The sequence below is a fragment of the Asterias rubens genome, chromosome 19 (assembly GCF_902459465.1).
Source record: "Asterias rubens chromosome 19, eAstRub1.3, whole genome shotgun sequence".
Lineage (NCBI taxonomy): Eukaryota > Metazoa > Echinodermata > Asteroidea > Forcipulatida > Asteriidae > Asterias > Asterias rubens.
In genome coordinates, this window is record NC_047080.1 from 2,799,894 (window position 1) to 2,822,375 (window position 22,482).

At 38.8% G+C, this 22,482-nt stretch overlaps 4 protein-coding genes and 1 long non-coding RNA gene across 8 annotated transcripts; 2 read left to right on the forward strand and 3 right to left on the reverse strand.

The window, feature by feature from the left end:
• The first annotated feature begins 59 nt into the window (after positions 1-59).
• On the forward strand, positions 60-4,779 carry LOC117303211 (transcriptional adapter 1-like). 2 transcript variants are annotated; one of them, XM_033787349.1, is made up of 9 exons: positions 60-202; positions 1,011-1,047; positions 1,427-1,481; positions 1,782-1,850; positions 2,147-2,262; positions 2,606-2,806; positions 3,240-3,388; positions 3,694-3,853; positions 4,510-4,779. In XM_033787349.1, exons 1-9 carry the CDS (start codon positions 141-143, stop codon positions 4,663-4,665), a joined length of 1,005 nt encoding a protein of 334 aa, XP_033643240.1. In that variant the 5' UTR covers positions 60-140; the 3' UTR covers positions 4,666-4,779. The 2 variants fall into 2 exon arrangements, with proteins under 2 accessions (XP_033643240.1, XP_033643241.1); XM_033787350.1 differs by having other exon boundaries at positions 2,150-2,262.
• A 4,862-nt stretch (positions 4,780-9,641) lies between these two features.
• Positions 9,642-14,089, reverse strand: LOC117303212 (proteasome subunit beta type-1-like). The gene is made up of 6 exons (XM_033787352.1): positions 13,880-14,089; positions 12,914-13,021; positions 12,592-12,673; positions 11,574-11,703; positions 10,676-10,782; positions 9,642-10,128 (listed from the first exon to the last, which is right to left on the reverse strand). Exons 1-6 carry the CDS (start codon positions 13,963-13,965, stop codon positions 9,943-9,945), a joined length of 699 nt encoding a protein of 232 aa, XP_033643243.1. The 5' UTR covers positions 13,966-14,089; the 3' UTR covers positions 9,642-9,942.
• Positions 14,090-14,337: 248 nt separating this feature from the next.
• Positions 14,338-17,450, forward strand: LOC117303214 (U6 snRNA-associated Sm-like protein LSm2). The gene is made up of 4 exons (XM_033787354.1): positions 14,338-14,471; positions 15,066-15,133; positions 15,835-15,925; positions 16,414-17,450. Exons 1-4 carry the CDS (start codon positions 14,469-14,471, stop codon positions 16,537-16,539), a joined length of 288 nt encoding a protein of 95 aa, XP_033643245.1. The 5' UTR covers positions 14,338-14,468; the 3' UTR covers positions 16,540-17,450.
• Positions 17,451-18,412: 962 nt separating this feature from the next.
• On the reverse strand, positions 18,413-20,733 carry LOC117303215. Of its 3 annotated transcripts, none has more exons than XM_033787355.1 (3): positions 20,470-20,733; positions 19,141-19,743; positions 18,413-18,519 (listed from the first exon to the last, which is right to left on the reverse strand). In XM_033787355.1, exons 1-3 carry the CDS (start codon positions 20,499-20,501, stop codon positions 18,417-18,419), a joined length of 738 nt encoding a protein of 245 aa, XP_033643246.1. In that variant the 5' UTR covers positions 20,502-20,733; the 3' UTR covers positions 18,413-18,416. The 3 variants fall into 3 exon arrangements, with proteins under 3 accessions (XP_033643246.1, XP_033643248.1, XP_033643247.1); XM_033787357.1 differs by lacking the exon at positions 20,470-20,733 and adding an exon at positions 20,336-20,452 and having other exon boundaries at positions 19,141-19,747; XM_033787356.1 differs by lacking the exon at positions 20,470-20,733 and adding an exon at positions 20,143-20,452 and having other exon boundaries at positions 19,141-19,747.
• A 1,035-nt stretch (positions 20,734-21,768) lies between these two features.
• Positions 21,769-22,421, reverse strand: LOC117303230. The gene is made up of 2 exons (XR_004520493.1): positions 22,248-22,421; positions 21,769-22,161 (listed from the first exon to the last, which is right to left on the reverse strand). It is a non-coding gene; the product is annotated as an uncharacterized LOC117303230 (long non-coding RNA).
• Between the last annotated feature and the right edge of the window lie 61 nt (positions 22,422-22,482).

The following is a 22,482-nucleotide window of genomic DNA, read 5'->3' on the forward strand; positions in this document are numbered from 1 at the left end:
CGACAATGTGGCAAGGTCTTCACTTTCAAAGTAGCAGACAAGTTTGTTGACAGCGCGCACGCACGTGAAGATACAGGACGCCCTCAAGAGGTCAGTAAATGACAGTTCGATAGAAACTGCCAAAAGAAGTAAAGACAACGATGAACGACCTAAAGACTGCCAAGAAGTCGCTGGCTGACTGCCTTGGAGACGAAATCAAGCAGTAAGTATTCAGATCATCATAATCATGTGTGGTTGTTCAACATGTTCCTTTGTTCCAGATGATTAAAGTGTTCAAATAAGGCCTGTTTAAAGCAAAATAAAAATGACCTGTTTTTGCTATGCAATGTGTGTAGTTTGGCAGGTGTGAAGTAGGACGCCCTCCACGACAAGGATCGAATTTGTCAATGTTTTGATGATTTTTATTGACGTTTACAATTAAATTTGTTGTTTTTACTTTTAAACTCCTCTATTGGAAACATTTAGTCCGATCTTTTAATATCCAGCATTAACAATTTATGATGATCCATGACTGTTGATTCTTGAAAGATCATTACAACTATGATACGAAATACAAAAACATTGGTTTTGTTTTATTGTATTTTGTTGGTTTAATTGATCTTTCCAATAAGTGATCTTTGCACAAGACAAAGCTCCAACAAATGATACAAACGCCAAGCCAACAACCCAACAGCCAACCTGTCTTTAGCAGATCTTGACAAACAGTTGATTTAACATGACTGAGTGAATTTCATATGTCAATAAATTGTGATTCAGTAATTGTGATTGTGAGTCAGGCCTGATACTTCACGGAGGCAACGGAGGCGATTGCCTTCGTTGCCCCTTGCCATTGCCTTGGTGCCCTTGAAATGCTCCAGTAGAAATTTACAATTTCCTCATAGGGTGCCCTTTGCCAAAGAGAAAATGCCTTGGTGCCCTTGCCTTTTCAAAAACGAAGCATACAGGCCTGGTGAGTTTTGCAATTTTGAAAGAAATAATAGTTTTTCAATGTCAACTTGTCTTTGACACAGGTACTGGGCAAACATGAAGTTATGGTACCGACAAAAGGTATGTTTTATATTGAATGATATGTCAACATGTTCAAAGAATACGGTAAAATGGATAATAAAAAGAAAGCCAGCAAATGTCACACACCATTTCCAGCACATGAGATTTATTATCATTCATAATAATGAGAAATAGCTAGATTTAATAAAGCCTTTTATCTATGGGCATCTCAAAGCACTCACTAATGTTTCATTACTGATGGGTTTGTGAGGTTTATGAATTAATAATGCGTTCCATTTCTAACACTTTTTTAAGTTTTGCAAGTTTTAATAAAGTGCTGCCTAGTTCATCACTTTCACAAATTCTAAGATAACTTATTGAAAGGTTAGAACTTAAAGAGACTACTTGCTATGACATTTGAAATACTTGTTTTTTCTAGATAACAAAAGATGAATTTGATATGGAGGCCAGGCGACTCTTAAATGACGAAAACAGTAAGTTTCAAAATGAAGGATTTGGGAGAGGGTTAGTGATCCTGCCAAAGATAAGGACAACACCGTGTTGTAAGTCTAGAACCTTGGCGGGAATGTTACTGTTGGGCGACAGATGAGCAAGTTTCAAAATCTATGAAGCTGGAGCCACTTTGTTTGAGAACGCTTGATACCGCTTAGCTCAAACAGCTCCCTCAATAGACAAACCAAGCTCTCAAAGTTCGGCCATAACAGTTAGGGTTAGGTTAAAGTTCACCATGGATGTTTTTACTAACTCTTGATATCAAAACAATTTTCCAACAGTTCATCTTCACAATGAGTTCCTCGTCACCGTGCTGACCAAATGTCAGATACTCAGTGCAGAATCATCAGGTAAGTTATGTCTAAAGTTTAAATGTGTAGTTCAAGTACTTGAAATTATAATACCATAGCTAAATCTTGAGCATTTGGAAACACAAGTGAGAGTACTTCTGGGTGACAATGACAAGAACATTTTCACTCGAACGTTGTCGTTACATTCATTCCAATCTAGTTTTAAAGAACTAACAACTTGTGAAAATCTAGGTAATATTGACGCTTAAAAGAAGATTTTTTAGTCAGATACAGTCCTTTTCAAGACATTTAGCACCTGAAATCCTAATTCTCTTTTTTTCTTCTTCTTCTTAAAGCAGAATCATCAAAGAATAAGAGCAGTAACAGTTCTAGCGGCAAATCAGGAGAAAAGGCAAACAAGAAGAGCAAACCACCCAAGAAGAAGAAAATCATTGTCAGGCCAACATTTGAGGTAGGAGTTCTTATCGAGAGGACTTTTGTAAACATCTTTCAAAAGTTCATAAAAATTTACACTTAATGAGTCAAGATGTAACGTATTTAACCTAACATGTAATAAAAATGATTTCAGGTTGATCAAAGAAAAATTTACTTATGTGGGACACCAACCAACGACCTTCAGATCAACGTGCCAGTATTCTACCAACTGAGCTATCTATCTTGGTGGTCACCCTAGTTTGTCAATATCTTGTTCAGGGTGGCAGTCTGAAGCCTTTCAACTGTTAACCTTGTTGGTTTCCCTTGTGTAATAGTTGATATGAAATAAAAATGTCACAATATTATCTAAATTTTTGCAGAATCGCTTTGTGCCGTCTGATCCGATGATGAAGGCTCCTGCAGTAGCCATGCAGGTTGAGGAATCACTCGACTTCTGCGCTCGTAGTTCCTTCTTACCGGATGCTGCCATGCTGCACGGCCGAGTGTTTGTGACTGCGTGGGAGTGGGGCATTGACAACGTATCTGGCGCAACGATTCCCTTGATTACACACTCGGTGCAGGTATGTTAGTCCATGGATCCATTTTGGACAGAACATCAGTCCTGGAATTTCCATAGAGGCCACATCCTCTGTTGCCCTGGTCTTGGCATTGGTGCCCCTTCAAAAGTTCCAATAGACTTGAATTTTTTCAAATGAAATTATGATTAAGGATTATTTATACAGGGTAGCTCATCAGTGTCAAACACTGTTCTTCCTGGGGACCCCCTGCAGAAAAGCAATACACAGAACAAGGGAGACAAACATGAAAGAAAACAACCCATAAAAGCAACAACAGCAATCTGTACAACCGGGAGAGAAAACAAAGAAATGGAAGTGCCCTTTGAAAAAAATGAAAATGGCCTTGCCCTCTCATGGATTAAATTCCAGGCCAGGAGTATGGCCAAAAAACATGGTCTATTAATATAAGAAGTTTCTTTCTCTTTTTTACAAACAGCAAGTACTAAAGAATGTGATCAGTGCAGTCATCTCTCGCAGCAGTGCCTACAACGTGCACTCTGGAAAGTATAAACACAGTATGGGAATCGTCGCGCAGCTACCAGCGCTCCGATGCCAATCAAGAGATCGTATACACCTGGACAAAAGGTACGTATTAGTTGCCTTTGGGTAAAACAGGATGAGAAGTATAATAGACCACCCAGTCAGGGTGGCTCACTGTCATCATTAGGTTTGCCCATGCTGATTTTACTAAGCATGGATTTTTTTGCTTAAGCATAAATTTGTGCTTAAGCAGCTCTATGAAATTGGGTCCAGGATTCGACCCACATTCTGATGTTGCAGTCCTCAGAAAATAAATCTGGCACAATAGACCCCCTCAGCATCAACACAAATTCAGATTGACATGCGGACTTCATAAAATAATAACCATCGCCATCTTCTCTCTGTCTTAGCTGTAACCCGCCAAACATCGATGGAGCATCAGGCCAGTACACTGTCAAGAGACCAGACTCAGAAACCAGTGAACAGTCAGCCGTTATGCAGCAAGCCACGTCTGGTGTCCCGCCTTCAAAGAAACCCATCACACTGTATGACCTATTGGATGCCTTACAGGTGAACAAGCCCTTTTCTTTTCGAGTTCATAATTTTGCTAGTTATTTATGAATAAAACTTCACAATTAATAAAATCACAGTCATTTGTTATAAAGTCGAGCATCAGAAATAATGGTACATGCACACCAAACTATTTTAAGACAATACATGAACTGACAGGCTGTACTGTATTTCATTTCATTTAATTTTAAATACATTTATTTCATGTCAACATCAATCAATACAAAGTGTGATAATATAGACCATATTGAATATGACATCATTGTTCAAATATCTGCCCTGTGGCAACATGTCGTCTGTGAGTGTGTGCGTGTATGTGTGCGTGCTTGTGCCATATAAATCAAACTGGGAACGCTGCGTGCCGCGTGCTTCTTTGATGTACGCGTTTAGATGCGCTTACGGTTTGCTCTACAAGATGGCGACTTTCATAGCAGCAAAAGGGTTATTCAATACGGTCTATTGCTCAGAAAACATATAATAACTTGTACAAATGAAAACTTGAAGTAGATTGGGAAATCAAGAGACTTCTAAATTTGCTTAGTGGATCAATGGATTTCTCATAATTATCTTCACTGCAGCAGAGTTAGATACATTTTGTGTTACCACATACATGTATACCTAGATATTGATAAACCAATTTTTCCGTTACTTGACAGGTCCACCGAAGTGTGTTAGCCTCTCACACTGTCAGCTGCACAGCAACTGAGCAGACACTAGTAGGACTTTGGCACCCTGATCATGATGAACTTTACCAAGATGAGTTGCATCGACAGAGATTACGTCAAGAAGAAAGCGAACTCATGGTGTCATGAACACATCTGGAGACAGTGAACTTAACTTCTGAACTGACATTAGGGGTTGAAGTTTTTGTAATTCTTATATAGCTGTTATTTATAGAACAGGTGGTTTGGTTGGCGTAGTGGTAGCCTTCCACCTCCCTGACCAAAGTAGGAATGTACATTAATGTACAGATCCTTAAAGGCAGTGGACGCTATTGGTAACTACTCAAAATAATTATTAGCATTAAACCTCACTTGGTAAAGAGTAATGGGGAGAGGTTGGCAGTATAAAACATTGTGAGAAACGGCTCCCTCTGAAGTGGAGTCATTTTCCACGAATTTGATTTCGAGACCTCAAGTTTAGAACTTGAGGTCTCGAAATCAACCATCTAAACGCACACAACTTCGTGTGACTAGGGTGTTTTCTTCTTTCATTATTATCTCGCAACTTTGATGACCGATTGAACACAAATTTTCACAGGTTAGTTATTTTATGCATATGTTGAGATACACCAACTGTGAAGGCTAGTCTTTGACAATTACCAATAGTGTCCACTGCCTTTAATGTTTCAAATGTACAAAAAAGTAGCTCTGAATGAGTATAAAATAAAATTACAGTTTACACCATTTTGTCGTCAGGTTTGATACTTGTAAACTATTTAAAAAAAATTCATGAGGACTTTATGTATTAAAAAAGATTAGTGCATCACAGAACTGAATTTGACCATTGGGTCTTACTAATGTTTACTTCAACATATCCTTATTTAGATCGTTATTCAATAAAAAAATAAGTTACTACAAACAAATACAAATTGCGTAAAACTTGTGTTTTTGCTTTTATTGAGTTTGTAGCCATGCAACTGTTAACTTTTATTTGACACCCCTTATATATATAAATAAGAAGGAAAAAGGGACTTGAACAAAAACTTTTGTAATAGTTTTCTATGAAATTCAAAAAGAAGGGAGAAAAAGAGAAGAAATCTACTGATTAGATGAACGCTTCCAGTTCGTGGATGAATGGATTTGTGTTTAGATGAGTGGTCATCCGGTCCCTTTTTCACAGATGGCTGCTCAAGCAAACAGTAGTTCTTTAAAGACCCTTGACACTATTGGTAATTATCAAAGACCAGCCTTCTAACTTGGGTGTATGTCAACGAATGCATAAAATAACAAACCTGTGGAAATTTGAGCTCAATTGGTCGTCGAATAGGCAAGATATTATTGAAAGAAAAAACACCTTTGTCTCACGAAGTTGTGTGCGTTCAGATGCTTGAGTTCGAGTCCTCAAATTATAAATCTATAGTCTCGAAATCAAATTAGGTGAAAATTAATTCTTTCTCGAAAACTATCCACTTCAGAGGGAGCCGTTTCTCATACTGTTTATACTACCAACTTCTCCCCATTACTCGTTACCAATTAATAAGGTTTTATGCCAATAATTATTTTGAGTAATTACCAATAGTGTCCACTGTAGTAGGATGTCGGTCACAGATAGTACATGTGTTGTGGTATATTGGTTGGGAACCAGTATTCCGACCGGTGAGTACATTTTGTTTTGCTTATCTACTTGTGCTTGGGTGAGCACTAATAAAAACAAATCACCGCTGAGTTGGTCTTGTTTTATAAAAACAACTTAAAAACACGTTTTGAAGACCAAGCTGAAAATACAGACTCAGTGCCCATGTGAGACAATACTGTGCGCTCCGGAAACTTTTGCATATGCAAGCGTGTCCGGGGCTATGCAAAACCGTCCGGCGGACATGTACGTGACTGCATGAGCGGTGCATGCACAGAACCTACGTATGCAGCATGAATATTCACGTGTTTTATGATTGCAGCGAAATACCCACCGGCCGAACATTTATTATGTCGATCATTCATGACATGCACTTAGCTTGTAAAAAAAAATGGCGAAAGTGTTTCGTCGACCAAGTGCGTTTAATTTAGGATAACTTTCCGTATGGCGCCACCACTTTTTCACACATTTTTACAACAAGGGATATATCAATCAGGTAAATTAGATACTATATTATTTTATTGCGAATGAAAAAGTGGTGGCGCCATACGGAAACTTTTCCTTAATTTACTGCAAGGACGGTTTTGCACGGGGGCAGACACAACAGCATATGCAAATGTGTCCGTGCGGACACAATTGCATTATGCAGCAGCGTCCGGATGGACACGATTGCATATACAAAACCGTCCCGGCGGACAGTATTGCATATAGAGGACATTATTACATGCGACATCCATTGTCAAGCTGCTTCTGCACACAAAAGGTAAAGTTCATCAAAATTGTGATAATAATCTAGAATAAGGTTACCAACACCACAAAAACCCATTTCGCATTCCTGTACTATCTGAGACTCATCTTCCTCGGTAGTTTTGCTAAGCAAGAAATTGTCAAGTAATTATTTGTTGGTAGTCACTCTTAAACTTAATGACAATGTTTGGTTAAGAGCCTACAATTTCACTTTGAAGTAATGTGGCCGCTTGATAATAGAAGTTCCGAATCAGGCCTATTCCTTTTTCCCTATGTTACCTGAAGGAATATCTCATTAGAGTAATACTAGTACCAATTTATTTCATAGAAGATGGAAAAGTGGTGGCAGGATACGCGGGACATCCCCACGTATATTATTACACTAGCTGTAAGTAACAACTCCAGCAAACTATGTAATTTAAGTTTTTTTTTTAACTGGCTGGGTTAGACTAAATAATTAGCTCCATTCATGGAGGTAAACATATATATCGTGCTCCATTATAGTACAACCATCCGCACAGCTCTAGTATGTTTGCAATGTTTTGTACTCCTCCACAAAAACGGTAAACAATGTATCGATACGTGGTCATGTCAAACTACCCTGGTAAATTAAAACATGAATACTCCTGAAAACGGCTTATTATGATACTTACCGTGTTCGAAACAGTGCGACGGTGTAGGGCATATTAAGCGTGTATGTGTGTGGAATCCAAGGGTGTGTAATACAGGGTTTTACATTCACAAGAAGAAGCGGCGAGTCCTTTGTGTCAGAAGCTAGTCAGGTGCCGCAGCAGGGCAACATTTTACTACCAAACGGGATAGCATTTCATAGCAATTATTGTCGCCTTTCGGCTCTAATTCTTACCTGGTTTTGTGTTCAAGATGCGCCACAACCCAGCCAGTAGACGTTGTGCCAAAAGAATGTCCACATGTGAGGAAACTGTATCCAAAAGAACGCAGTTTTGACGAAACCGTGTAATCAGTTTTGCAGAACACATTCACGTGGCAAAATTGGTTTCCGCGCTTGCGCGCGCTCCAATGACCAACTGCTAAAAATATCGCCAAAGGCGGGCGCCCTTCAAAATAAATTGGCGGCTACAGCTACATAAGGCTACGGTTAGACTTCAGCATCATCATGCATTGGAGAACATAATACAGACCTTCCTATTTGCCAAAGGTTGGGAAACTATGAAAAGCCATAACTGCAAAACAAAAACAGATAGCTACTGTTTGTAACAAATATTCAAACTTGTTGGAAACAAAACAACCAATCATTTGAGGTATTATACAAATGAAAGTTTGCAGAAAATGTTGTATTTTGGTTAGGAACATATTTTCAACATATAATGTTGTTTTACTAAAACATTAATTTTGGTGGTCCATGCCAAGCGGCGCAGTTTGTTTATCAACAATGGAAAGGTCTTTTGACAACAGTAACAACCAGCAACAGTCGTAGCCCTGACCATAACCACCAATTCGGATACAGCCTCGTGACTATTATGAATAAATAACAACCCACATAACAGCTGGTTAACAATGGAGACAAATGGGATACTGTTCTAGCTCTATGGTTCTAGTGTGAGCTTATTGAGAGTTCTGTTTTTTAAGGGGTTGATTCCTGCCGAGAGAGAGCAGGTATGGGGGGCTAGGGATTGACGAACTCCATAATAATTCAAATTCATCACTTCAACACTTCACGTATTTGTTTACTATTACCTCATTTAATTGTTTTGAACGTTCCAAAAGTGACACTGCTGCGTTGTTGAAACATATAACACTACAATGAACCATAGTCCTATTTATATGATATAACTCCACCCACCATATAGTCACGCTCGCCCACTTCACACAAACTGAGCTCAACAATGACCAGAGGCCCATGTGAAAATGCAATGAGCTCGTTTTTGTATAAGTGAGAACTGATTGTTTTGACATGGCTTTTACAAATTATTACAATCCCTAAGACTTGGGGTCTTGTCAGTAAGTTTCAGTATAAGATGAAGAGTGATTTTTGGGTAAAATAACACAAAAACTCCAGCTTTATAGCAGAAGTAGCCAGAACTTGGTGCAAGTAAGATGCACAGGTCTAATGTAGTACCTTGTAAACAGAATAATGTACCATGAACGATTCAGGTAACTAACTATTTTTCATATTTCTTCCAACGAGTCAAAATTATTTATATACTGTCACAGTTTAAAGAAATTTTACATAACATACACAAATTCCATTTAAAAATGACGCTCAATTGTCTGAGAAAACACACTTCCAATGGTTACGTTTTTCTTTTTGAATGCTTACTTGGGATGTACCTTTACCAGATAATTCAAACTTTTACTTTTAGTTTATATCGGTAACTAGCCAGCAAGACCAGGGCCCAATTACATGGCTCTGCTTACCGTAAGCACAGAATCGTCGCTTATGAAATCGGAAGCAAGGAATGCTGTACTTTAATACGGCAAGTATATTTCACAGGTTAGCAGCAAATTTTGGCTTCTGCCCGTGCGTGCTTACAAAGGCTTTTGCAGACATTCGACACTTACATGTAAGCGGGGAATTGTGAGCGTAAGCGCTGAATTCGGCGGTAAGCAGAGCCATGAAATTGGGCCCAGGTACCTAAGCAGGGATGTCTGTGAACACTGCACTAGCCAGTCGGACCACTTGGAGTAAATTTCGACTGGTCCTCATGTGCAAACATTGAAAAAAGGCCAGTACACTTCTTATGCAATACCAACCTGAAACATTACAAATGTGATGTGCTCTTGCAAAATTGGAGGACAAAACATTGACCCCAGTGAGGGCACTGTTTGGACTCTACGTCATATCTAATGGGCTATTAGATTGGTTGTTTTGGGGCTGAATAGTGTCAATGAGATATAACAGGTTCCATTAGATAACAAATATTATGTGGTTTTACCCTTACACCAATGTGTGTAAAAAAGCACAGTGTACTCCGTACTTTCCCAGAGTACTGCGTTTCTTTTCCCTCTACTTTTGCAAGAACATATCACAAAACAATCTCCAAAAGACAGACAATCTCTTTTTAGTGTTAATCTCGTCTGAGTGGGAAGCGCTCTTCCCTCACGCCATCCTTGGTGATCACATTCACGATGATACCGTCTCCTGTATAGATGTCTCGCTCAGCGGCCGAGATGAAAACATCCTTCACTAAGGCAACAGCCTTCTCGATGGTGAGGGGAGGAGCTTCGTAACCTTCTTGATTCTTGCCTCCAATCTTGGAAAAAAGAAAGGGAAACAAATTGTTTTAAAGATAACTTTGACAACTGTCCAAAAATGCAACGTGTGTGGCTCTTAAAACGACTTATTTATTTGGAGCGCTAAGGTTGCCCAAGTTTTATACTCCCCAGGGAGCTGAGAATGATTAAAGTTGTGTTTTTGGCCAATGTAAAGCGCATTGTGACAGTTATTGTAAAATGCGACTTATAAGAACTTGCTTCTACTTATTTGATTGCTGTGCTCTGACAATCAGACTCTCGGATGAGGCAATATGAGGCAATATGGTTCTCTTCTATGTATGCCACAATGGTTTTTCTTCAAGCCCAACCGTTTTTCTTCCCTTCGGAAAAAAATCAAACACTGTCGATCTCTGGCTGTGCTGTGGTCATATACGAGTTGATGTGGCTTGCTGCCTAAGCCACCCTTTCAAGCCAGGGGCTCAAACACGATGTGGCCAGCTTCCAGCTGATCAGCTGGGAGTAAAGATAATACTCCCAATTTAAAATTCTTATCCCTATTATTTTTTATTTTTAGACCAAGTTTACCTGATTGTCTAGCAAGGGCTGTAGGAGTGAGCTGGATGACCCAGCAGCCCTGTACACTTCTCTCTCGTATGAACCAACAGGATCAAAGCTGTACACACAACCTTTACCTATCAATGCAATCACAAAGAACATGCAATTTATATATTCGAATAACAAGTTTTTGTTAGGTTTTTAAGGTTTTAATTACAGAATTTGTAAGGACAGAAACACTATTGTTTTATCAGTTTGAACGGATTGTTCATACTAGACACATTTTCCTCTGAGATGTACACATGCAAATTAAACAAAACTCAATTGACAGTTTTAAATTTGAAACGAAAGCATACAAAGAAATAATAAATAAGGATATCTGGAAAGACATCTGACCATAGAGCATAAAATTGCTCTGTGGACAATCTTCATGTACCATCAAGAATGTTTCAACTTTTTGCAAAATGTTTACATACACTGCAAGTTTTTTTTACTTCTTATACTGTTGTGGTTGACACATTACTGTAACACCATTTGGTTTGGGTAAATTTGTACGACTGACGGAATTCGCCTGACGTTGTCATCAGAATAATCTTGGAACTGTGAGTTATTCAAGGAAGTGCGCATTGCCCCGTGTGACGTGCGTGCAAGGGGTCAATACACCCACACATCCTACAGTGCACTCCTATAGTGTCTACCATATCTCAAAAAAAGGCTAAAGCCCGGTTCATACTTCCTGCGAATGCGAACGCGATCAGATTTTCGTCACAAATTCGCAACGAATTATTCGCAGCAGTTCAACTTTGCTCAACATACTTGCGAATATCGCTGCGAAAGGAGGGTTGTGACGTCAAATTCGCATTCGCATTTGCAGGAGATATGAACCGGGCTTCATGGAGTCATCCAACTGTCACTTTGATGTACTAACCTTCCTCGTCCAGACCGGCCAGGACATTGTAAGTGTAGTAAGGGAAGAAGCGTCTATAGTATAGGATGGATGACAGCATAGAGGCTATGGCCTTACAGCTCATCTTCTTGTGGTTGTCATGCTCATACATCTACAGGAAAGAAAAAAAAAAACATAATTTACAACAAGTTTGTTTCAAAGTGTTTTGGTCTCCATGAGCGTGAGGTGTCCAGGGCCCAATTTCATAGAGCTGCTTAGCACAAAAATTTGCTTAGCATGAAATTTCTTCCTTGATAAAAAAAGGATTACACACCAAATTTATATTTGCTGCATATTGCTTGTTGTTACAGGTATTCAGCTGTTGTTTGCTTATCCTGAAAATCACTCAGAAATTTGGTTGGTAATTCTGTTTTTATCAAGGCAAAAAACTGCATGCTAAGCAAATTTTTGTGCTTAGCAGCTCTATGAAATTGGGCCCAGGCCTTTATGCTTTGTTTTTGAAAGGGCAAGGGCACCAAGGTATTTTCTCCTTGGTAATAATAATAATAATAGTGGCTTCTTACATGGCGCGCGTGTCCGTCTATCAGTGACGCTTCTGGAGCTGTAACACACAGTATTTCCTGCAAGATGTGGTACTACGTTTGAATTTCCAGACCTAATCCTTTTTATAGCACCGTGTAATGTTTTACAAAGTGCTGTGGCACAATTTGCTGCCGATCAGGGCACCCAGTGAGGGAATTGTAAATTTCTACTGTAGTATGTCAAGGGCACCAAGGCAAGACCCGGGGGCATGGAGGCAATCATCTTCATTGGCTCTGTGAAGTATCACGCCTGTGTGTCAAACTGTGGCCAGGGCACAATTGCAAAGAGCTACTTAAAGGTAGGGTCATAGACTGGTAATCAGTAAAAACTGAACTAAAAAAGCGACCACAAAAATTTACTAGGTAAAGAGCCACAGCTACAGCAACAGCCTTAGCAACAGTTGTAGCTATGCTATGCAATCAATTCGAGTACAGCCTTCACAGGGTCGAACTCATACCTTAAGTCTGGCCTCCAGAACTTTAGACAATGTAAGCACATCTCCATGAAAACCACAACTTGCTAAAACAGTGGAGTCAGTTCTGCAAAAAGAAAGAATCTTTCAAATCAGTCAAACTAAAATTAAATGGAAGACTTCATTAAACTATTACATCATGAATTTAACAAATTGGTCACACAAATTTCTTTTAAAAATATTGTTCGATTAAGATCATTAGTAAACCCCTTATTCCCCCCCCCCCCAAGAGGTCACCTGTAGGCAAGTCAACCTAGGGAGCAAGGATTGAAAAATAATCAACGCATGATCATTATTGTCTACTTACAAATTATAGGTTTTAGGGAGATCTCTACTGTGAATGGAGAATCCTTCGCTCAATCTTGTGTCGGAAGCGATGACAGCAAAATCATCACCAGAAACGGCCAAGACAGTCCTGTTTCAGTTAAAGAAATCGATAACATTGTTATAATGTATGTTATGAGTATAATTTATACTCGGTGGCAATCTGTACGGAAGGCAGAAGTACTTTTTGGTAAAAAAAATCAAGAGGTAATGAATGAGTGAAACTGTGTCAATTAATCAAAGTTCTATCTTATGCAGATAATAATTATGCCTCTTAAACTAAGGTAGTTACTGAGGTTATAGATTTTTTTTTTTTTCAACAGAACGCTGATTTTATTATTAATAAGCAGAACTGTCAAGACAGATACAATATTATATTATAAAAGTAATCAGTGAAACATTCAGGAGAATACAGTGTGGCTTGCTAAGAAAACAACAAAAACAGCCATTATTTTCACAAAACAGTCAAAACCATCCCGCCACATAAATTATATCTGTCCTTTGGCTCTGTCCATTATTTAACAGCAGTGGTCAGCCACCAACGTGGGCAGGTTCTGTCCCTCCAATGATTCTCTCCCTTTCGTTTGTACACAATTCTTCTTCTTATCTAAGTATCCGAGTCTGACTGACGATAATGATCGATACATACATAGATAAGATAGGGCTAGAAATATAGCGCCCTCTCCTCTTTTCTTTAGTTAGAAATAGAATCAATTTCAAACTTCTTCAGTTCAGCGCATGTTAATTTCCCAGTTCCCTGTGTGACTGTAATTGACACAGGCTCCGGACACACACTATTCCCTAAATAGACATATTAGTTTTGTATTAGCTTTTACGAATTCTATCTACCATTGTTGTTATACTAACCAACAATCAAACAGCGCCCTCTTGTGTTGAGGGCAGTTCCACTCATAAAATAATCTTGTTTCTACACTATCCGATTTCTTACCCTCCGTTCATGGAGTATGGGCTGAAATATCGCTGCTGAGGGTTCCCCAAAGATGCGTGTGGTGCAGGATCCATTGCTAGCTCCATGGTTTTGAAAAGCTAACGACGAAACACTTGAAATAATCAAAATAGTTTAACGTTTTCCCCGTTCCACTGTTTAGTTGAGTTGATCAATCTTGCATTACAGTGTGACTTTGCAGTTGTCAAGTAATAGTCTGGTCACCACCATAAATTTCACGAATAACACTATTGTTACGTACAGGTTTCATACAACATTAAGAGTAGGCTCACTCAGTTCAAATGTTTTTACTTTAATAGAAATAACTTTAAAAATATGAAATATAACACATTTAAAACAAATCTAATTTAAATAATCATATTTTGTTTTAAAACTATAGAAAAACGATTGTTATTTTATAAATTATTCAAAAATAAGTTAACAAACACATATTACATTAATTTTCAAGGTCAAAGGTTGCGCCGATACTCGCATGCACGATGAAGTGAGAGCGGTTCTTATGAAAAACATTGCATTTGTTATCCACGGTATACATTGACTGGAGCAAAAGTAGACCAAACAAGTCACCAAAATGGTAATTACACTTAATGCTATTCATTTGTGCTGTTTTACTTTATTTGATTTGTTATCAAACAAACATTTAATCAAAGATTTACTTTGACGAGACGGGCGGGCAGCATGCGTTGTGTATAGTTTGGCATGTTTTAACATTTACTGATGACAGAGGGCGCAATTCAAAATTTGTCAAATCTAAAAAAGAACTTAAAACTATGATTTATGATAGTAATATGAATGAATTTAACAACATATTTTTGGTTACAACTAGTAAATAATTACCTGAACATTATTCACCCTTTTTTTTTTAAGAATAGATACCTAGCCTAGGCAAAATTTTTTTTTATTGTATTTGTAGAAAAAAAAATGTATTTTTTATGGAAAACAAAAAAGTAAAAATATCCCACCAACCAAGCTAACATTTACAGGCTAGGCTCTTGAGAATCTATTTTATAAATCAGGAATGCATTATAAATAAAAGGTATGGGTTATGAATTATGCAAGATTGCATGTGTGTTACTGTTGTTTATGTTAGTTGTCAAAATTGTTTTTGATTGTTTCAATTAACATTTCAATCAAATTTGCATGAATTTTCTTTGTGTTCATCCAACAGCTCTTCTATTCATTCTTCAAATCTCTGGTGGGCAAAGACGTAGTAGTCGAGTTGAAAAATGATCTCAGGTATTAAAGAATATTTATCTCACAATTATTTGTAGTTTGTTATTATAATAATAACGCAGGTTCTTATAAAAGGCTTTATCGCAACCCTAGGCATGCTAGGATGTATCAAAGTGCTCAGTACTTTTTCCTGCAAAGGTATGCCAATTTACATTTTGAAGTACAATGTATACGTCAGCTGTTCTTTAAAGCACTATATAATGATATAAAGGGTGATGTTATGCAATTTATGCAGACAATCAAACCAGGAACACCAAGGCAAACCCTTTAACTTACCGACAAGTGCCCACTGGTTTCTTTTACGTGCATTACACATTACTGTCTGTCCGAGTCGATTGTTGATAATTTGTTTTTTAATTGTTTTATTGTTACTTTTCTCGATCTGACATAGCGTAAATTCCCCAAACCTGCGGTTTGTAAATATTTCGCGCAGTGCCGCATTTCTGTCACGTCATATGCGTCCACTGCGCAGGAAACGCCCTGTTAAGCTATGTTATGTAGGCATACTTTGCGTGCCACCCTTAGTTAACTATGGTCATGGTAATGAAGAACCTCCCTAACACTGGATGATTTTGCACGCAAGAATTTTCACAATTTTGTTTATATCAAATGGCTCTATTTTAGTGAAAACATCAATAATATTAATAAATTTGTGTCTCTGAAACCTCTTACTAAAGTTTTGTTGTGGTTTTATCCATCACTAGCATCTGTGGAACATTACACTCCGTGGACCAGTTTCTCAACATCAAACTCTCAGACATCAGCGTGACCGATCCAGAAAAATATCCACACATGGTAGGTGGAGCCAGTCTCAATTAGGAATTTGAAATGCGAACAACTTTGCACTTTGATTGACGAAATTCTCATTCTAAAGAAAAAAGTGGGGATGACCGAGAAATGTTCACTTTGAGAGTGCCCTGAAGAGAAATTTACTAAATAAAAATAATATCTCTAGATCTTAAAAAGTATTTAACAATAACGTGTCAATGTCTATAATTTTGCCTTGGTGGTTGGGCCAACAAAATTCCTGTAATCCTTCTGAGCTCCCTGGGGTGTAAACGGCACCGGGCTGCCACGGCGCTCTGAAGGATTTTTCAAAAAAATATCACCTTCTACCCTCAAGAGATACCCGTTTATTGGGTGAAAAGAAGCAATTATAATGAAGTTTCATGACATGAATTCGAACCCTACCCCGCTGACTGAACTACCAGAACATAACTTTGATGCTCTAAAGCCCTCAGCCATTAAGGCAATTTTTTTCCTCTAATACTTTTATTCCATAGCTATCGGTTAAGAATTGCTTCATCAGAGGTTCAGTAGTGAGGTATGTGCAACTGCCGGCAGATGAGTGTGACACACAGCTTCTTCAAGATGCAGCCAGGAAAGAAGCGGCACAGAGTAAACAGTAGCAGCGGCTGATGACATCATCTTTGTACATATTATGAGACTTTTTTGTAAACTAATTTGTTGGATTGGCTTCATAGCGGGGTTTAAAAAAAAAACATGTGAAGGATGTCAAGATAAACCTTCAGTCCATATTTGACAGGCGTGGGTGAAGTACAGTGCTCATGGTTTTGGGTTAGCCAGGATTTGGTAAAAGGGTTTCAAAATTTGCTGGAAACTTAGAAACTGGGTGTCAAAAATCACATTTATAATTTTTATATGTAAATTACAGGGTGTCCAAAAGACACACCTCTGCCTGATTCTATGTACAGGGCACAATTTCATGACTCTGTTCACTGCTTACCACGAATTTCTGCGCTTATGCCCTGCTGTGACCTCTTTGGAATGTGCACATTACAGGGTGTGGCAAGCGAAGAAATCGTCATTAGAAGCAGCACCATGAAATTGGGGCCAGGTTAGGCATTGTTGTTAGTTCATCAGTCAGCAATTCTGTTAAAAGCAAAGTGACCTTTTTGCAATGTTCTTCAAAGCCAATGTTAAATTGTGGGAAGTTTTGGGACAGAATGACACACATAATAACACGATCACAAATGCCTTTAAAATAAGTTCACCTATTTTTATTACATAGTTTTCTCTGATGAATACATGTATATTGAATTGACCTTTCAAGTTCCTGAAAGAAAATTCCATTTACATGCACACCATGGGGACTTTTGATCATGCATATTCATGACCATGACCTTGTAGTTCTAGGCACATTCCTGTTGTACTAACAATACACAAGTACATTTATTTAAACCTGGTTTTGAAGAGGACATTTGTTATTTAAAGGTATTTTCCTTTGCCATGTGTGAAATTAAGTTATCTATGACAGGTTTGATTTGTATGAAATAAAGACCACTTTCATGTACTTCCAGAGCTTTGGTTAAATTTGTCCTTGTTGTATCACTTGTTTTCTGGTTTAATATCATAAAATGTATTGACAATCAATGGAAACTGGAAACTAAATCTTAAGTCAAAAATCTTGTGCGAATTATTCTAAAGAATACTCTTGGTCCAACAGTTTGCAGTTTAGATTTTAATGTCTGGTACAATGACTCGCTTAGATGGAAGTGAAACCTTAAAACATGATTTTCTCAGTTGCCATACAAAAGCTTGGCCCTCCATGTAATAATAATAATTTGGGGGGCTAATCGTCCTTACTCGCAGCAAAGAGCTGAATTGCGAAGGACGCAGCTACAATGTGTTCGAGAAGCTGGCATGCAAGGGCGCCTTTGGCTGCCAGCCACATTAACTCATTATGACCGCGGAGCACAGCCAAAGATTGAAAGTGTTTGATTTTTTTCTCGAGGGAGGAAAACCGTATGGTATGGAAAACCCTCGTGGCACAGCAGAGAACCAATGCACAACTCAACTGGCATATGGCCCCGGCCGGGAATCGAACTGGGGTCACCTTGGTGAGAGGCGAGCACTTTACACACAAGCCAACCATGTGATGTTTTCCTACACTCCTTAGACAGGGGAATTCAATTAAACAGTCTTGAGAAGTCCAAATCGCAAAAGTTTCATAGAAACGTTTAAGCAGAAAGTATTGCCTTAAAACCTTTTTCTGCTAAGCAAAAATAGGGAGGATATCATTCACAGATTGTATATGTGGCATGGTCTTTGGGCTGATAACCTTAGTCAGCTAAGCACAACTTTTTCTGCTAAGCAAAAATAGGCAGGATATCATTCACAGATTGTATATGTGGCATGGTCTTTGGGCTGATAACCTTAGTCTGCTAAGCATAACTTTGTCGTGCTTAGGTACTTCTTGTGCTTGAGGACCTCTATGAAGTTGGGCCCTGGTGGGAGTGGTTAATAATAGTATATGTACCATTCATTAGCTCTTATCACTTTCTAGTTGTGCAAGTTCCAAGATGTCATCTTCATCTGTTGTCCTCCTGACAGCTTCTCCCTTTGCAGCCAAAATCTCTTCAATATTCCTTTAAGAAAACAAAATAGACAACAAAATTGAACAGCCGTCTTCAATATTCCTTTAAGAAAACAAAATAGCCCAAAACAATTGAAACACAGGCCTGACACTTCACTGGAGCAACAGAGGTGATTGCCACCCTGCCCATTGCCTTGGTGCCTTTGAACAGCTCTTGTAGAAGTTTACAATTTCCTCATTGAGTGCCCTTTATCGAGGAGAAAATACCTTGGTGCCCTTGCCCTTTCAAAAACGAATCATACAGGCCTGGAAACAGCAGTGGTTTGGTTTTGTTGTGTTTTGCCAAAAGTGGTTGAGCATTTTGCACCATTCGAACCCTCAAAAACAAGGGTAAAAATAAGAGCTTAATCTTATGAGCACTATACTCTGTATAATTTCCAGAGTTCTGTGAGAAATTCACCTGGCATATTCCTTTGGGTTCAATTGCCACCTGATTTTTTTTGCAAATCTCCGGAAAGTACTGAGCATAAAGTGCTTGAACATAACGGTGTAAGTGTTAAACAAACAGTTGAATAGATGCCTTAAAAACAGAGACCATGTTGAGTGCAAGCCCACCCAAATTATATCGAATTCCAAGATTCCAAGACAAACAAAAATATAAATCAATCATTACCTTCCGCCCGCGTCAGCAAACCACCCTAAGTTATCAGCGATGAGATGATTCTTACTGCATCCCGGGCATTTGACGATCACCACTCCTTTCTCATACCCCACTCTGGAGATCGTCTTCGAGGACCTTGTCTCACATACTTTGCATGTAAAGACAAGCTGGAATTTGTCCGAGGCTGGTAACTTTCCCAGGGGTGTTTTCTCACCCTCGGAGGACTTCAACTCCTCATTTTGATTTTCTGAGAGAGTTGAAGGTCCTGTGTGCAAACAACTAACATGACGGGTTGACGGAGTTAGGTGTGATGTGGTTTGGGTCATTAAAGTTGATCGGCAATGCACCCTTTTTAGCCATGTCGGAGTAATGAACGGTGTTCCAAGGAAAGTTGTTACTGACCGTTGGTTTGAAAGCAGAGACCTGACTCTTCCTGCGTTCTGTGTTTTTGGAGAAACTGAAGTGACAAGACATTTCAGATTCACTCTGTCACATGGCTGCAGTCCGATTGGAATCTTCTGCTGAATGATATGACTTAAGCGAAAGACAAATACTGCGGAACGTCTTTGCAATGCTAACAATGGTGAAGTCATCTTGACTTTATCATCAGTAGGCCTACCTTCAAAAAAAGGAGTTAATAAATTATGAACAAATGATGAAATAGTTTCGCTGTCAATATACCAAATGCAAGAGAGATTTTACAAAAATTTTGATCTTTTTCCGACTCCGAAAATAATGTAAATTAGTACAGAGCCCCAATAATTGGATATTTGGAGAGTGTAAACACAACATCATGACCATGGGGTTTGGTTCTGGTAAATACTGCACAATCTCCATCCATGACTCCTTCATGCTGATCATGATGAGACACGAGACTAAGCACCTCCATGTGGAGACTATAATTATTGAATTTGAACCTCCAATTTATAATTATATCAAACAAATTCCCTGCCATAGTTCTATTCTAGAAGTAGGCTAAAGGCGGTCGTGTGGTGAATAAAGGTTTCTCATTACCCATGTTGGATATTCGAGCATTCGGGCCTCGTCTATTTCTACCTCCATGGTATATTAGTTTCTACCAAAGATCGTACGGCGCTCTATGATCTTTGTTTTCTACCTCCATGATACTCCTCTACTAATCTGCTAATTATAAATACGTGTGATTTTACAATACAAAACTAGCCTACTATACACTACACAAACACACTCAGTCGTCACAGCACGGAACAATCATGGAGGTAGAAATGCACAACACAGTCAGTCAGTTACAAGATATATAACTCCGGGTTGAAAATGAGTCCTACTTAATTAGGATCATTGCATATTTCAGGGTAAACTTACGTCTGTGCTTCGCCACACAACCACATGCACATGCAGTAAAATCCCAAACAAGCAATGTCGATTTTCTGTAAGGCGCCACCTCTTGGCAGTACCAGTCAGGTTGGCTGATGACGTAGCGTGTTCAGAGACTCTCCGGTTCGATTCCCTTGCATGTGGACTTGGTTTTCAATCCATACCCGACTGCTCTGTGGGTTTTCCTTTTCAAAGTTTTCCTCCCACGTCTATAACTACAATTTATTAATTGTTTTCTACTTAAGAAGTGGGTGTATTGTTATTATCATTTGCCGATTAATTCTTCACGAAACGCTAGGATTAATCCTAACTCGAGTTAGGACGAATAACCCGTCCTAACTTAGGATGGTTCCAATGCGTCCTACATATTTGGATACGGGAACCCGTCCTAAGTCCCAAGATTAATCCTAAGTTAGGAAGAGTTCTGGTGAAATCGACGGCTGGCACATTTTTGTGGCCGAAACTTCATGAAAATGAACAAACAAATAACTGATTTTAGTAACAATTTGAACTTTGAGACAAACAACGAATTTTGGGGAAAAACAACACATTTTTAATGCTTCCCTACGAAAGCTATTTTTCAAACCACTACATTCAAAGACTAAACTTCACAGCAATTTTCCTTTATAATTATCGGTTTATTTGAGATTTAACGAGTGTAGTGATGAGGAGAGTGTGCCGTCTCCCTTACGAGAAACCACACGCATTAGTCTATAACATCTGACGTCACGAGGCTCGTGAGTAGGAGGTTTAGCTGCACGTTACGTGAGCAAACGAAGTGAACGTGTTGAGGCGTCAGAAAATTGTGTAGTTTCCTGACGTCGCCCACTTTGGGCTTATTACATGTCCTCACGTATGACGTCTGCACGACGTACCCGAAGTGAGAAATGGCAACTTCACGTATGCTTATAAAAGGTGATATTTTTACAACAAAACTTTCGTTCGCGTTCACGTTTTTGCTCGCGTCACGTGCAGCTAAGCCGCCCTAATAATTACACCAGAGATCTGCTGTTGACCCTAATCACCTTTGACTTCGCATCATTTCACATGACCTTCATGGTTCTTGAGATTTGCAGTCAGATCACATATAAACCAATAACTGAGGACCGTGGGGACCAGTCTATAACCACCAACATGATGGAACACTCGACTCTCTGCTCCACTGAATTTCCCTTTAAAATCGAGTCATCTCTCGTTAAAATAATTTACTATTAAAACTGATATCATGTTAATATCAGGCAGAGCACATCATAACACCAAAATGTAATCAAAATATAAAAATATTACCAACTTAGTAAAACACATTTAAATTTTAAAAAGCATTTAAAATAGCCCACCTTTTACAACAAATATACCGATATCATGCTATCGGACAATGCACATAAAATTTAAATCAAAATAACATCAATACATCCTCGGTACTTAAAATATCATTTTTTGCATCGGCAAACCAAAAGTTTACGTCATTGCAAGTTAATTATCCAATGAAATGATTGTTCCGATGAAATCACTGGTTCCGAAAGGCAACCAAGGGGCTGTCTGTATCATTGGGATGAAAGACAGGGTACCAGCCGTCGACTTCACCAAACTGTTCCTTCAGGAATAATCTTATGACTTGGGTCTAGTAAGACGTAAGTAAGTATAGGACGCATTGAAACCACCCTAAGTTAGGACGAGTTACTCGTCCTAACTCGAGAGCGCTTCATGAAATCGGCTGCCGTCTAGATGGGCAAGAGCCATGCTGGCAAGAGCAACTTCCCTTTGACCTCTCCAAAATTGACATTGATCTGTGCCCAATGCTTACCACAGAGTTCTGCCCTTACGGAACCCTTGTAGAACACACTTCGAATTCCCAATGCTTTACGTCGTGTTAAAGGAACACGTTGCATGCCTTGGATCGGACGAGTTGGTCTATAAAATGCGTTTGGAACCGTTTGTTATATAATGCATATGGTTAGAAAGATGTTGTAAAAGCAGAATACAATGATCTACACAAATATC

What these genes read in the sequence shown, in the direction of transcription:
- LOC117303211 (XM_033787349.1), top strand. Translation starts at nt 141, where the DNA reads ATGAACGACCTAAAGACTGCCAAGAAGTCGCTGGCTGACTGCCTTGGA. An exon ending in CTTGGAGACGAAATCAAGCA is followed by an intron (nt 203 to 1,010) that starts GTAAGTATTCAG and finishes TCTTTGACACAG; the next exon opens with GTACTGGGCAAACATGAAGT. An exon ending in CGTATACACCTGGACAAAAG is followed by an intron (nt 3,389 to 3,693) that starts GTACGTATTAGT and finishes TCTCTGTCTTAG; the next exon opens with CTGTAACCCGCCAAACATCG.
- LOC117303212 (XM_033787352.1), bottom strand. Translation starts at nt 13,965, where the DNA reads ATGGAGCTAGCAATGGATCCTGCACCACACGCATCTTTGGGGAACCCT. An exon ending in CCATACTCCATGAACGGAGG is followed by an intron (nt 13,022 to 13,879) that starts GTAAGAAATCGG and finishes TAACTGAAACAG; the next exon opens with GACTGTCTTGGCCGTTTCTG. An exon ending in CTCCCTAAAACCTATAATTT is followed by an intron (nt 12,674 to 12,913) that starts GTAAGTAGACAA and finishes TTCTTTTTGCAG; the next exon opens with AACTGACTCCACTGTTTTAG.
- LOC117303214 (XM_033787354.1), top strand. An exon ending in GAGTTGAAAAATGATCTCAG is followed by an intron (nt 15,134 to 15,834) that starts GTATTAAAGAAT and finishes ATCCATCACTAG; the next exon opens with CATCTGTGGAACATTACACT. An exon ending in CAGAAAAATATCCACACATG is followed by an intron (nt 15,926 to 16,413) that starts GTAGGTGGAGCC and finishes TTTATTCCATAG; the next exon opens with CTATCGGTTAAGAATTGCTT.
- LOC117303215 (XM_033787355.1), bottom strand. Translation starts at nt 20,501, where the DNA reads ATGTGCATGTGGTTGTGTGGCGAAGCACAGAC. An exon ending in TTGTGTGGCGAAGCACAGAC is followed by an intron (nt 19,744 to 20,469) that starts GTAAGTTTACCC and finishes TTTTGAAGGTAG; the next exon opens with GCCTACTGATGATAAAGTCA. An exon ending in TTTGCTGACGCGGGCGGAAG is followed by an intron (nt 18,520 to 19,140) that starts GTAATGATTGAT and finishes GTTTTCTTAAAG; the next exon opens with GAATATTGAAGAGATTTTGG.